This window comes from Neofelis nebulosa, chromosome 4 (genome assembly GCF_028018385.1).
Source record: "Neofelis nebulosa isolate mNeoNeb1 chromosome 4, mNeoNeb1.pri, whole genome shotgun sequence".
Lineage (NCBI taxonomy): Eukaryota > Metazoa > Chordata > Mammalia > Carnivora > Felidae > Neofelis > Neofelis nebulosa.
The window spans coordinates 29,656,225-29,671,421 of record NC_080785.1 but is presented as its reverse complement, the minus strand read 5'-3'; the positions used below and the strand labels follow the sequence as shown (position 1 = coordinate 29,671,421).

General features: G+C 35.5%; 1 protein-coding gene across 16 annotated transcripts in view; it reads right to left on the bottom strand.

Annotated features, from left to right (window-relative positions):
* The window catches only part of CADPS2 (calcium dependent secretion activator 2), a 543,402-nt gene that overhangs the window by 119,695 nt on the left and 408,510 nt on the right, over positions 1-15,197 (bottom strand). For all 16 annotated transcript variants that reach the window (XM_058724453.1, XM_058724449.1, XM_058724458.1 and 13 more), the window contains 2 exons: positions 9,904-10,005; positions 2,681-2,744 (listed from right to left, as the gene is read on the bottom strand). In XM_058724453.1, coding sequence (XP_058580436.1) covers positions 2,681-2,744; positions 9,904-10,005 — 166 coding nt within the window. The remainder of the gene's footprint in view (positions 1-2,680; positions 2,745-9,903; positions 10,006-15,197) is intronic.

Here is a 15,197-nt window from a genome sequence, read left to right as displayed (position 1 = left end):
TCCTTGGGACAAGCAATAAAGTTTCTCTTGCACATCCCTAATTTAAAAGCTTTAAATCTTTTGAGCAATATATATGAAAACAGTAACAAAGTTCCATTAATAACAAGCACCGTTTTTGAGCTCTATAAAAATCAAGATCTCTAATTCTCACAAACTAATTCCTGTGATCTGCTGAGAGGGAAAAAAATCTTTTGTTTTAGTGAAATGAATGGCATTTCTGTGTTAAAACACACAGAAACTTTCTGAAATTAAAAAGAACAGATTATTTTCTGTTGAGTTCTTAACTGTATTTTTAGATTTTTTTCCTTTATAAGTATTATCATTGGCAAGGCTAAAATGCAATCATATCCAGAATTCAAGATATTATGTATTTAAGCACTTTTATAATGACTCATTGATAATTTTCCTTAAAACTTTTTCAGTGATAAAATTGCTTACAGTTTTGATTATACCATTAGTCCAGAACTATTTTTCCATATATTTAATGCAGCTTTTCTGGTTTTGCTTATATCCAAATTATAAAATATATGGCAAAACGTGAGTATAAGAAGACAAGAACAGCAAGTATTCTTACTATTCTATTAGTCTTTCACCTTTAAGAATCATCAAAAGAACATGAAAACATCCATGTTTTATTACTTCATTCTCTTTTGATCAGCCTCGGCACGAAGGATTTTATAATCTCAAATTTATTCAACCACTTAAGCACTGGTGGTCTTTCACAACATATTTTAATTTTGTCAGGCAAGGTTTCCTTTTCAAAACAGCAAACTTTATCACTGAAAAACGTCCTTCCCATCAAACTCAATTATTCTTCATAGTTTCATATTAAAAATTTTTAACATATTTTACACGTATTTGGCACTTTAATTAGGACTACACATCAGAGTCTTTACAGGCAGAAAAACCCTTCGGCTCATAGTAAAAAAAAAAAAAAAAAAAAAAAAAAAGCTTTAACGTGTACTATTATTTTTAATGTGATTATTAGTAAGATTTAAATTTAATATTAATTTTGTCCCACACGCAGAATGATGAGCTTTACTATCAGGCCTTCCCCTCGTGGTACACTTTTAAATAACAGAGCTGCTGAAATTAGAATGTATATGGTCTGTTACAGAGACGAGTCCAGGAATGAAATTGGGTTATAGTTCATAGTATCCAGGAGTTGGGTATTTAATTTGGAATGGAGGGAACTGTAACCTCTTTCCTGGAAAAGGGCAATGTTAGGGCGCAAGTGCGAAAGAGAGACCCAGCTTATCTCCTGTATCTTCTCCATTTCTTCCAAGGCATAATAAGTATGAAGAATTCACATGGAGATTTATTTTTTCTAAGATGTCAATAAATACAGAGATGTGAAAATGAAGAAGTGGCCCTCCCATTTCTGTCTCAGTTCAGCAAGAGACATGATTAGCGACTATAACTGGGAAAAAGGTCACTGTTCATCCTGCCGTCTGTCAGGGCGTGAAAGCATCTCTGCTATTACTAACTCTTCCATGATGGGGGGAGGACGGAGGCTCCACCGTGGAAACCGGAACACAGAGAGGTTGTATTAGGTCCCCAGGATGGGATGCCATTCCAAAAGTAAAGCTCTCTGTAAAGATTTTATCTTTTCTATGATACCTTAATGAACTGGATGAAATGAATACTTTGAAAAGCCTAGGTTACGTGCAGCTTTATTATAAAAATTCAAATAAAACAGGTCACTACTATAATAATATTTCTATCACATGATGCACAGGGAACAATAAGACAGGGATATACAGCGGAAACCAATGTATAATCCAAAGATCTCGTTACATTCATCAGTTCTAGCCCTCATCTTCCAAGTGCTCAAATCCGTGAAATCCCTTTTTGCTTTTAATAGAAGTGCTAATAAACAATCTAGAATTCATTTGGCAGGAAAGTGGGCAAGACCAAGTGTTTGAAGTCAATAAATCAGGACCAGAACATTCAAATCATGAGCTATAAATGATCCTTAGAAATTGCTTCTAATACTGATAAGGAAAAGGAATTGTCCACATTGCTTAACTGTTAGGATCCACCCAGCATATAAATAGTTTTATAAATATATCAGAATGATTCTTCCCTTTCAAATTTAGTCTGCCACAAAAACAGGAGTGAAGAATGTATTTTCATTAGTAAGTTATTTTAGCATGGATATGAAAACCTTGTTTGCTATTTAGTTGAAGGAAAATGAATTTCTTCCATTTGTGTATTCATTTAAAGTAACATAAAAGTGAATTCTGAGATTTAGAATGAAAGGCATGATATGTTTGTAAATATGAAATGATAAACTCTTGTAGGTGTGACAAACATGACGGAAGTTCAAATAAGTCGGGGGGGAGGGTGGTGATAAAAGGCAACAATCAAGTCTGAAAAACATAATTATACTTGACTAGAAAATCTCATGAGGGAAAGAAAGAGGTGGGGAAAATGGATACTACCAAGATGCCATCAACTCGGCACAGGATGGCCGGGGTGGGCTTCAGAAAGGTTTCGGACAGGAAGAAATAGTCAATAGGAGGAGTTGTAGTAAAAGCAGATGACAAAGTGATGAAATGTGACCAACAGCCTCAGGGAACACACTTGCGAGGAATGGGCTTATCTGCCCGGGTTAGTAACTAAAATACACAGCCACTAAGAGTGCAAATAGTGTTTACAAAGTAGTGTTCAAACATACCCTTTCGAGTAATGAAAGCGTAGCTTTTAGAGCACCCTCAGGTCGTCCAAAGGGAAAACAGTATCTTTAAAAACAAAAGGAGGAACAAAAAAAGTCACACATTTAATATCCAAGACTGCTAAATAATTCCCTCTTCTATTACTTGGCATTATTAAAGAACAGTGAAAGGTTGGTTAAAATAGCATCAGCCCATTTGGGAAAAATTTTAACAGCAGAAGTTTACCTAGTTCATGCTGTAAATTTCTTTAAACAGTAAGAACTGTTTTCTTTAAACAGTAAGAAACTGTTTCGTTAAACAGTAAGTAAGCTGTCAACTGTGATGAAAAGGTTCTACAGTTTTGATGATACATGTTCAGAAAGGTCCTATTAAAGAGATAATGAAAACATATTCCCTAAACATTTCTTAAGGTTTGTTGTTATCAAGCCCTATCATCAACAAAATGACTTTGCCCATCTCCTCCTGTACTTGTGTGGCATGAGATGGAAACACCACCCCTCTCCCCCACCAGTCATAACTTCTAGTACAAAAAATGGCTTTCAGCTCTCCCTTTTTGTCTTCTGTGCCAGTGGCACCTCCCCACACAAAACACATAAACCTTGGGGAGCTCTGCAGTTTGCCAGCAGAGTGGGTCATCCTCAGTCTTTCCAGTCCTGTGTATTCCTAATGCACCCCCACAACTGGAGGACAGGTTACATTAGCATTCTGAAATCAGGGTCAGAAGCTGGGGGAGTGAGTGGGCTCCGTGGAAGTTCGTTGACACATGGTGGTAACAGATTTATGGCTCTTTATACGGGAGTCCCTCTTCAGGTCACTTTCCACTTAAAGAGCAGAAAACGTCAGGGCCACTTCATCCTGCTGGAGCTCCTCGCTTTGTTGAATCAGTTCAGTAAAGCGCCTCGCCCCCCCTAACCACTGCCCCCCACCCAAGATCAAGTGCTCCAGGCAGCTGAGCTGTCCACAGGCTGCCACTTGGATCTGTATTAGAAATCTTGACACTAGTAACTTGAAGTTTGTATATTTCCATGTCCTTTGCCATTATTCAGGGACTTGGTTAACACATCTTCTAAGATGTAACTCACTATGAAATTACTGTTTTCACAAGGCAATTTGAACAGGTTTCCTTAAAAGCACGTATATTTTAAATTCAAATTATTTTATAGGAGTGAATTTTGAAGAGTGATTAAAGAGTGATTAAAGACTGATTTCTCACAAAGCAGTTGTTAAATTTATATTAGGGCTGGGTTTTAGTTTTATTAAACTTTTATTAGTTTCAGATAAACGCAAAAAAATGTCATAAATCCAGTCACTCAAATTTTTCTTCACAACAGTGTTTATCATTTCATTTACTGTCAAAAATTTCCTTCACTTACTCTTGCCTCGATGCATTCTCTCACTCCCCCCTCTGCTCCCGTGCACAAAAACCACCACCAATTTATTTTTGATAGTTTTGTTTCCTGGGCAGTGTTGCCTTTTAGAGCATTAGCAAATTAGCAAAGTAGCTTTCGTCATTTTGTGTACCATAAACCTTAATCCACGTTTAAATAAAACACAAATTGGGTTCTTATAGTCCCCTCCCCCTGCTTAAATCTTTTCAGTGTATTTGCATAATCCACCCATTGTCTTTCCTATTGTTTATTTCCATTAACCTGTGGGTGACACATTTTATGAATGGAATGTTACTGATCCCCAGATTACATTTAGCATTTCAGGGCTCTGAGGTCCCACTGGGTATGTTCTGAATTAGCATTAGCTGCCCATGATGTGTAAATAATTCAGCACATTTACAGAGTACAAGTAATCCTGAATCAATAAAGTACAGAAAATAACTACACAGAAGCTTAATTAATCTTTACAAAATGAGTTTTAAAAGAAAGGAATAGTTTTGTTCTGCCTTTCAGGATAAATATTTTGGGTTTTTACCACTTTGATAGCTCTCTAATAGCAAAGCAAAGGGGAGGATACTCAATTATCAAATAAAATTCAACAAAGTTTAATATCTAATCTGAATAAATTAAAATCACCCTCATTCCTAACATAGTAAATTAATTACACAGATAAATGAACTTGCATAGACATGTCCCACAAATTGTTTCCTTTCCTTATCCATTTTAAAATACAGGATTTCTTTTTGTTAAAGTTATATATGCACATAGTCTGAAAGGAAACTTCTTTTAAAAACGTTTTATGAAAAAAAGTTCTTTATGTCATTTCCACCCCACTCCCCAAGTAAATTTCTTCAGAAAAAAAAGTTTTTAACTTTTAGCTACTTCTTTCAGTATTTAAAAGTTATATTCCTAACCTATATGCTAATATTTCTAATTCTTGATTTTTCAGTTTTAAATATGATTCTACTAACTTTCCACTATGGAAGTACTTAGTTTTTAATAGATTTAGAGGCATAAAGGATATATAATGAACTGCACATATTTAAAATATATAATTTGATAAGTTTTGACATATGTAAACACCTGTGAAACCATCACTACATTCAACTTAATATATATATTCATGACCCTCAAATGTTCCTTCCCCACCCACTGGGCCCAGGCAACCACTGATTTACTTTGTCATTTGGAATAATTTGTATTTTCTATAATTTTATGTAAGAGGAATCATAGCATGTATTTCTTTGCATGTAATTTCTCTCAATATATTTTTATGCTATCAACAGTTCATTCCTTTTTACTGCTCAGAAGTATTGCAATACATTGTTCATTCCTCACTGATGGCCACCTGGCTTATTTTCATATTGTGTTTATTAGGAATAATGCTGGTATGTTAAGGTTTGAACACTCACATAAAAGTCTCTGTGTGGACATATGCTTTCATTTCTCTCGGGGGAGTACCTACAAGTGGAATGGCCTAGGTCATAGGCTAGGTCCAGTTTCACAACCATGCCAACACCTTGGGGAGTAATTTTTAAATTTTAGCTATGCTAATGACATAGTAGTACCTCATTGTATTTTAGTTTGTATTCCCCTGAAGAGTAATGATGTTGAGCATCTTTTCACATGCCTTTTCACCATATGTCTTTGGTGAAATATCATAATTTTTTTATTGAGTTGTGTCATCTCTTACTAAGTTTTAAGAGTTATTTATATATTCTGGATAAAAAGTCTTTTGTGGGATACGTATTGTGCAAACAGTTTTTCCCATTCTGGAATGTATCTCTTATTCTCTCAATGTCTTTGGAAGATCAAAAGTTTTTAATGTTGTTGAAGTTTAAGGTAAAATTTTTCCATTTATGAATCGTGATTTTGGTGTTTAAGAATCTATGCTTAGTCTAAGGACAGAGACATTTTTCTGTTTTCTAGATCTATCCATTTTAGGTTAACTTTTCAATCATGTATGAGGTATGGGTCCAGGTTAATATTTGTTGAAAAAAAGCATACTTTGTAAATTATCTTTATATATTTTTTGAAAATCCATTGACCATATGTGTATGAGTCTACTTCTGAACTGTCCATACCACACTACCTTGAATACTGATTTCTGAGCAAACATGCTTGCCTTTTGATCTTAGGTGAAAAACTTTCAATCTTTCACATTCAATCTTCATATTAAGTATGAAGCTGTAGGTTTTCCATTAAAGCCCTTAACAGGTTGAACATAAGACATATGGTAATAATTCTCTTAATAGTATGGTTTACTAATTCTATCTTGTGTTATTTCTACTTTTGGCTGTTTTTGCTCTCTTCATTGGTTATATTTTACTATTTTTTTTCATATGCCTAGAAATTTTTGACTGGACGCTAGACAGTGTTGTTTTACATTATTGGTGGCTCAATATTTTTGTATTCCTCTATTCTTGAACTTTGTTCTGGAATTCAATGAAATTACTTAAAAACAGTCTGATTTATTTGAATTTTTATTTTAATTCTCATCAGGAGAGATAAAAACAGGGCTAATTTTTTTTCCATTACTGAGGCAAAGCCGTCTCAGTATTCTGATACTCATGACTTAGAAGCTTTCCAATCTGGGTGGTAGAAACTGGTACTCCTCTTAGCTGTGTTAGCTTTGGGGATTATCCTCTACCACAGAGAGAAAGGATTATTTGCCTGACTTTAAATAGTTTCCTTACATACTTGCTCAGATCAATAGTTAGTTGAAGACTCTAAGGGGACCCTCAGCAAATACCTGTAGGTCTCTTCTCTCTTTCTATAGAAGTCTGATCTGAGAATTCTGGCTGTCTTGTCCTTCCTGGACTTCCACCTCTGTCTCAAGTCAGGGTCCACTGAGATTCTCCTCCCTGGGCCATGGCCGGGAAACATTGTCCTCATGCTAAGCAGAGGCAATGAAAGGGCTTATTCATTTGTTTCTCATCTCTCAAGAATCACTTTTATTCACGGTCTTATATTTAATGTGTTGAAAAGCATTTTTGCACATATTTTAGTCTTTAAATTTTTTTTTGTTTCAGATGACAGGATAAATATCATCCCATCTTAGACATATGTTATTTTTTTTTTTTACTACTTTACCCAACCCTAAATGTAATTCCTGTCCTTCCTATCTTTCTAACACAGTTATACCATTTGGGGGTTAAATAGAGTATTTATATTATGTAATATCCTAGATAACTGAGACACAGTACTATGATTTCTTATGTGCCATCATTGTGTTTATATTTAATACCAGTCTTTATTTTTATTTTTTTTATATATTTTTGTTTATTTTGAAAGAGAGAGAGCACATGCACAAGAGTGCATGTGTGCACAGGGGAGGGTCAGAAGGAAAGGGAGAGGAAGAATCACAAGAATCTCTGCGCTGACAGCAGAGTCCAATGTGGGGCTCAATCTCACAACTGTGAGATCATGACATGAACAGAGATCAAGAGTCAGATGCTCACCTGATTGAGTTACACAGGCGCCCCTAATTTCCTCTTTTTATAGACCTTATCTAATGTAATTCCAAATTCCAATATAACTAATATAACCTAATTAATATAACTCCAGACTCACTTCCAAATGGGTAAATTCTCTCTCAACATATTAAAACATCTTAGTATTTTGTCAATTTAATTTACTTGAAGAATTTTTCTGACCTGCTCTTATCAGAACTGGCTGCTTTCAAAGCTCAGCCATCACTTGGGGTTTCTATTAACAATCACCACGAAGATTCCCTCCTCTTTAATGCCGATTTTCAGTTTCAGGGATCTTAACTATCCCTCCTTGTTTTTTCCTTTGTCTGGAATTTGTACTCTCCAGAAAGGGATTATGGGAAGCATATCTTTTTTTTTTTTTTTAAGTGGGCTCCATGCCTAGCATGGAGCTTGAACTCATAACCCCTGAGATCAAGAGCTACATGCTCTACTGGCTTTAGCAGTCAGTCACCTCAAGAAGCATATCTTTTAAGGTCCTAATGTCTGAAAATATTTTTCTACTACTACCCTGAAGACTGTTACTGGTATAGAATTCTAGGTTGAAAATAATCTTTCCTCAGAAATTTGAAGACAGTGATGCATTGTTTTCTGAATATCTGTATTGCTCCTCCCATCAGAATGAAAGTTGAAGAAAAGGAACTTTAACTTTGTTCTCTGCCTGACACACAATATGTACTCAATGTATGTTTGTAGAACGAATCAATGTTGAGAAGTAATTCTGATTCTGGATTCTTTGTATTTCAGGATCTTCTCTTTTATCCCCAAGATGCTGGAAGTTCATGAAAATGTCCCTGATGAGTATCTATTCTAATCCATTGTGCTGGGTACTCAATGAGCTCTTTCACTGTGAACACTTATGTCTCTTACTTCTGTAAAATGTTTTTGAATAAATGTATTGACAATTTCCTACTTTCAGCCTTATGTTTCCAGAATTCCTATTATTTATGGTGATGAAACTCCTGAGCAAATCCTTAATTTTTCTTATCTTTGTATTTCCATTTTCCTACCTTTCTCCTATTACTTTCTAGAAGGTTTCATTAACTTAATTTTTAATAGCGTGTATGTGTTCGTATTTGTTCCTTGAGGTTTATTCATTTTTTTTTAATTTTTAACAACATCCTGCTTTTGTTTTATAGTTGCCCTATCTTCTTAAACCTCTCCAAGCACATCAATAACAGATTTTCATTGTCTTAGTCCCCACATTAATTTTACTTTCCCCATGTTTTCCCAATTGTTCTTTTCGTATTTACTTATTTTAGACTCTATTTTCCATATTAAATACTTTCCTCAAATGTCTGATGACCTTGGTTGTCTGATCATTTTCAAAAGTGTGGCAGTAAACACCTGAATGGAAGCTATATGCACTTAAGGTGGGTATGTGTAGACTATGGTCTTTGCTAAAGAAGAATCTGGCTGGGCTGTTCCAGTGGGACTCTTTATTGTCCATGGCTTTAGGTCTTTTCTCTTGAGCTAGTCAGACTCACAGGGGAAGACTTATAATATGCCTAGAAGGTAATGGTTAAGTAACAGCTTTCTTGAACTATTACAGAAGTATATTAACCAAAGTTTTCAGTAATGATGAAATAATTTCAAGTCTGATCTCTGCAACAAGACAAGTATGTTGTAAGACACAACATACTATAGGACCTGGTAAAAATGATTGAAAAAAAAGGGAACATATTGGCAAATTTCTGTTTTTAACCATGAGGTTCTGTTTAGCTAACTATAATCAGGGGGAAAAATATTAAGATTTTTGACCTTTCACTATGCAAATGTTTCTTAGTGTAAATGGTTAATTTTTTTGAGCAAGAAACTGTGCCAGGCAGTGGGACCCTTGTTCGCAGAAAATATAAATAAAAGGATAACTAATGGCTTAAAAAATGGGTGTTATAACTATGTGATAAACGACTAGTGAAAAGTACAGATGATATATGCTGAAAGACTTCAGGTTTTTCAGTCTTTGCTGGAATGATTGAGAAAGGCTACACTGTGAAGACAGGACATAAGAGGTTCCTTGCTTGGTGATTCTGAGAGAAAGGACTAGTCACCAGAGCTGGGGAAAGAGGCTACTCAAGAATGAGAAATGCGCACGTGAGAAATACGTTCCACACTGGACACTGAAGGGCGAAGGGATCTACCTTAGCAAATGGTGGAAACTGAATGGTGGTGGGTTTAGAAACAGACCACAGACTGAGGAACGTGGATCTTACCTTGCAGGCATTGGAAAAGAAGCTACTGGTAGTTCTAGAGTAGCAGCAGAAAGACATGATAAACAGCTGTGGGGGATTGGAGTGTTGAATGAAGAAAGCAAATACTTAATATTAATGAATGGAATATATATACCTGAAATGGCTTATCTGATTTTCTAAAAGGGAAGAGAGTCTTTCTTTTATCTCCTCAAATCTCTCTTTTTCTTCCATTGAAACTGTTCCAATTCCATCAGGCCTGGAAAAAATCAAAATCAGTCATTTATATTGATAGAATGGTTAATATCATGTATTTTATATCTTTATATATATCTTTATTTATACACATATATTTTGAGAGAAAAGAAAGTGCAAGTGTGGGAGGGGCACAGAGAGAGGGAGAGAGAATACAATGTAGGCTCCATGCCATCAGTGCAGAGCCCAACACAGGGCTCAGTCTCATGAACCCTGAGATCATGACCTGAGTTGAAACCAAGAGTTGGACGCTTATCCACCCGAGCCACCCATTGCCCTTATATGTGTGTGTGTGTGTGTGTGTGTGTGTGTGTGTGTGTGTGTAATCTTTATATTTCCCTGAAGAAGAGATAAGAAAAATGTATACTGGTTCACAGTATACATATTACTTGCATCTATAATGGAAATTTATTTAAAGGAGGTATTTGTAGTCATTTGTTTCAGATTTTAACCTGGAATGAATGCAATCGAACTATTCTGTTTTAGACAGCCTTCAAGGTAAAGGAGTACAATAAATATTTTCCAGATCTACAGAAAACAATGATTAGTCCTTGAGATGACAGTGAAAAGTGTTTTATAGTGGCATCAAATATTTGACAAATTGAATAAATATCCCCTGGATAGAAATATTATAAAATCATACTGAACACAAACTAAAATATCTTAACTTCTTCTCTTCCAAATAAAAATTAAGCTAATGTGAAACTGGAGATTTAATTTTAATTGAAAAAACACAGAAATTCTGAACAGATGTAGTGGTTTATTGTACCATATTTTTGTTTATTTAAGTGTGTTGGCACACAAATTTTAACTTATTTAAAAATAAAAATAGGGGCGCCTGGGTGGCGCAGTCGGTTAAGCGTCCGACTTCAGCCAGGTCACGATCTCGCGGTCCGTGAGTTCGAGCCCCGCGTCAGGCTCTGGGCTGATGGCTCGGAGCCTGGAGCCTGTTTCCGATTCTGTGTCTCCCTCTCTCTCTGCCCCTCCCCCGTTCATGCTCTGTCTCTCTCTGTCCCAAAAATAAATAAAAAATGTTGAAAAAAAAAATTTAAAAAAAAAAATAAATAAAAATAAATACTTGAATAAAAACATATAGAGAAGATAGACCATCTATGTTTCAGGATTTTTGTGCTTAGCCAAATATCCCTATGGAATCAAGGCAAGATCTCATTAAAATTTTTAGAAGTAATTATGAAGACTAAACAGACATCTTCTTTTACTAAGATCAGGATTAAAAGTATAAGATATTTCTAATGAATAATGGATTTAGAATTTATACTATATAAGTTTAAGTCTGCTTGTGCAACAATCATCAAAAATTTTGAACATACGAATTTTAACTTAGTTAATGCAAAGAGAAAGATGTATTGATCTCATTCAAAAAGTGTATATTTCAACAAAATGAATCTTTTGGATTTGATAATTAACACTAATCATTTCTTCCTCAATTAGCTTATTTTTCTAAAGATTATATTTTATAGTTCCCAAAGACTTATATATTTATAATTTTAACTAATTTTTAATGTTTATGTATAAAATGGGTAGAAATGATTATGGAAATGCTTCATATAACTTTCCCATAAGGTTTTTATTTGGTTCTCCCACTCTTGTTTTACATACATATATGTGTGTGTGTGTGTGTGTGTGTGTGTGTGTGTGTGTGTGTGTATCTTTGATGCTTGCAACTAGTCAATTAGGATAAAAGCAATTAATTTTAAAGTTATACCTGAATCATTATGACAAAGACCTTTTATTGATATCAAGGCATCTCTTAAGTCTAAAAATTTCTTTTCCACTATAGAGTAAATAATTTATTTCAGAAACTCACTGCTGCTAGAATTTATGCTGTGAAATTCTTATAATTATACTTCATCCTTAAATAGGGAAACATCAATTATTTAATTTCATAGAATAATACATTGCATCAGGATGTGAACTCCAGAAAAATATTCAAATATTTTTTCAAATATTTTTAGGAAGGAGAAAAGAAAGTCTGATCTAGAAATTACAAAACAATGAACTTTGAGCTAACCCAATGTTTTATAATAATTTGTAATATTATAGGGGCACCTGGGTGGCTCTGTTGGTTAAGCATCCAACTTCAGCTCAGGTCATGATCTCACAGCTTGTGAGTTCGAGCCCCGCATCGGGCTCTGTGCTGACAGCTCAGAGCCTGGAGCCTGCTTCAGATTCTGTGTCTCCCTCTTTCTCTCTCCCCTCCCCCGCTCATGCTCTGTCTCTCTCTTCTCAAAAACAAATAAAAACATTAAAAAAATTAAAAACAAATTTGTAATATTATAATCATTTGTAATAAAATGGATTTTTCACATAGTAATTCAGAATAAATACCCACTGAGAAAACGATAACACAACCCAGACTTAAAAATAAGTACACTTAAAAATAAGTACAATAATGATCACAAAAGTTCAAGTAGAGAGTTCTATATAAATCATTAACCTGGGAATTTGAGCATTCAGATGAAAACCATAGCCACATTATGTTATTACACAGCACAAAAACTCATACCACGTTGTGGGTGGGTATTTCACCTATGCAAACTTTGATGAAAAAGGGCAAGGAACTTATCTTTAGTTTTCTGATGACTGATATGGTTCTTTGGCTTTGTTCTCTGGCAGACTCCACACAGTTATGTTAGAGTCAACCTTGCTTCAACTGTCAAAGGAGATTGTGATTCACAAGGATACAGCAACTCGTCCTGCCATATCAAACTTCACTTGGGCACCTCACCTACCTGACACAACGGAGCCAGGGGTTTAGGTGATAAAAAGCAAGAAAGGTAAGTCAGGGGAACATCACTTGTGTGAACTTTCACTAAAATAAAGACTGTTATACACAGCGAAGGGCTGCCATTTTAGTGAGATTATTTCATTAGGTATAAATCCGACCAGTTAAACACAGGAGTTAGTATTTTGGACTTGTCCTTATTTACATGCCTTTAGTGCATATACCAGACTACGTACTGAATGTTAGGTATATGGAGTAGGCATCTATACCTAAGTGATGGTAACAAATAACTCAGCTGCAGTCATGCCTACAGGTAACAGCCCCTTCTAAAATTGTTCTTCCTAATAAACACAAATACATCTGTGTCATCAGATCTTCCTTGTCATGGTTGTTATCAAAACAAATATAGCAATTACCAGAAACAAAATTCTTAACGTGCCCCTGGTACTATGCTAGCTGTTTTATATGCATAACATAAGAGGCTCGCAGCAATCCATTCTGCAGCCTCCAAGAGAGGAGGCTGCTTAGGGTCAGGGGGGTGAGGTGACTTTCCCAAGGTCATACCGATTATAAGTTCAGAGGCCTGGACTTGAACCTAGGTCTCTTGCATTCCAAATCCGGGGCTTGTAGTGCCCACATCTTAATCTCTTTCCCCGATATTTTCACAGAAAATAATAAAGAGGAAAAAAAACCTGTGTTAAAAAATGGAAACTGTATCTGAGAGGCAATGTGGAATATTTCAAGCATACTTACTTACATCAGACATTTTCTATATTACTGACATAAGGCAGCAAGCTTAAAAACTGATAAAATTTAAAATACCTATAGGGCACCTGGGTCACTCAGTCAGTTAAGCATCTGACTGCATTTTGGCTCAGAGCATGATCTCACAGTTCATCAGTTTGTGAAATCAAGGCCCGGGTGGGGCTCCCTGCACTTGGGATTCTCTCTCTCTCTCTCTGCCCCTCCCCTGCTCATGTGTGCTCTCTCTCAAAATAAATTATATTAAAAAACAAAACAAAAACAAAATACCTGCCACTGAATCAGTAATTCTATTAAAAAAATCTCAACAAAGTCAGTTCTGAAATTTGTACTTGTAGAAAGCAGCTTTAAGAGAAACTTAAAACAGTTATATATTATGAACATTCATCTAGTAGACCCAAGGTAATAGAAATTTAAAACAATAGCTTTACAAACTTAGCTTATAAATTAGTTTCTGTCAGTTATACCTTCAAAACATATCCTGGTATGGCTGCAGCCTCGTTGGTCTCCCTTTTCTAGCTTTTCTATGTCAGAGTCTTGGCAACACACTAGGGTGAGCCTTTTCCAAGTATGAGTCATGCTTTGTCATGCGAACAACTCATTGCAAAAGCCCAAACCTTTATAATGCTCCGCAAGACCTGTTAGGACCCCCTCTCCCCACACTTACACTCTGATCTTCTCTACCCCTCACAGCAGACCCCCCGCCCCATGATCGTCTCCTAGCTAGCCCTCAAACACGGAACACATGCCTCAGGGCCTTTGCATATGCTGCTCCCACTTTTCTAGTCACACATGGCTTGCTCACTCCCTTCTCATCTCAACCTAAAGGACTCAGAATCAGTGAGGTTTTCTCTAAACACCTGAGGTAAAGATGTAATCTCCCCTTCCCACAGGTCTCTTCTCCTTTAATATGCTTTACTGCTGCTCACTGTGCATACCGCCATCACCCCACACATGACAGACTTGTTTTTATTATCTGCCTCCTTTGTGCTGCAACCCTGGTACCCAGAACTGGCAGACTGATGTTCAATACGGAAGTGCTAAAGACATGAATAAGTGATACACAGAATATAAAAATACCAAGTACAGATTATAAAAATTCATGAATTAGTAATATCAAAAATATGATTGCTTATTAGTATTAGATTATTTGCAATGTTTTAAATCCTATCACAGTGGGTAAAACAGGAAATTTTTTGACGAACAGAACAGGAATTAACTCTAATATTCTGGGTAAAAGAGTTCTAAAAAAAGTTAGCTATATTTACACTTAGCAGAACATTTTTAGTATTTACCTGTCATTTAATTATTAGTGAAATCATTTGCTTTAAATCTCAAAAACAGAATTTTTCCCCCCGAGATAATAAAAGTAAAATAAATCATGCCTCTTTGACACTGACATCTTTTCAGATGATGTTAAAATATGGTTATTGAAAATTCTACAATAAAAAGCCAATTTTCTGATTGAAATGTTACTTGAAGCTTAATTCTAGGACTGATAATTAAATATTAAAGCTGTTCCAATGACACAAAAAGACCTTCTCAGGTACCAAGATTTAAATCTTTCCTTTTTTTCTTGGGGACTGCAGTTACTGAAGTCACATGATTTTAAGAAAACTAGGGGCGCCTGGGTGGCACAGTCGGTTAAGCGTCCGACTTCAGCCAGGTCACGATCTCGCGGTCCGTGA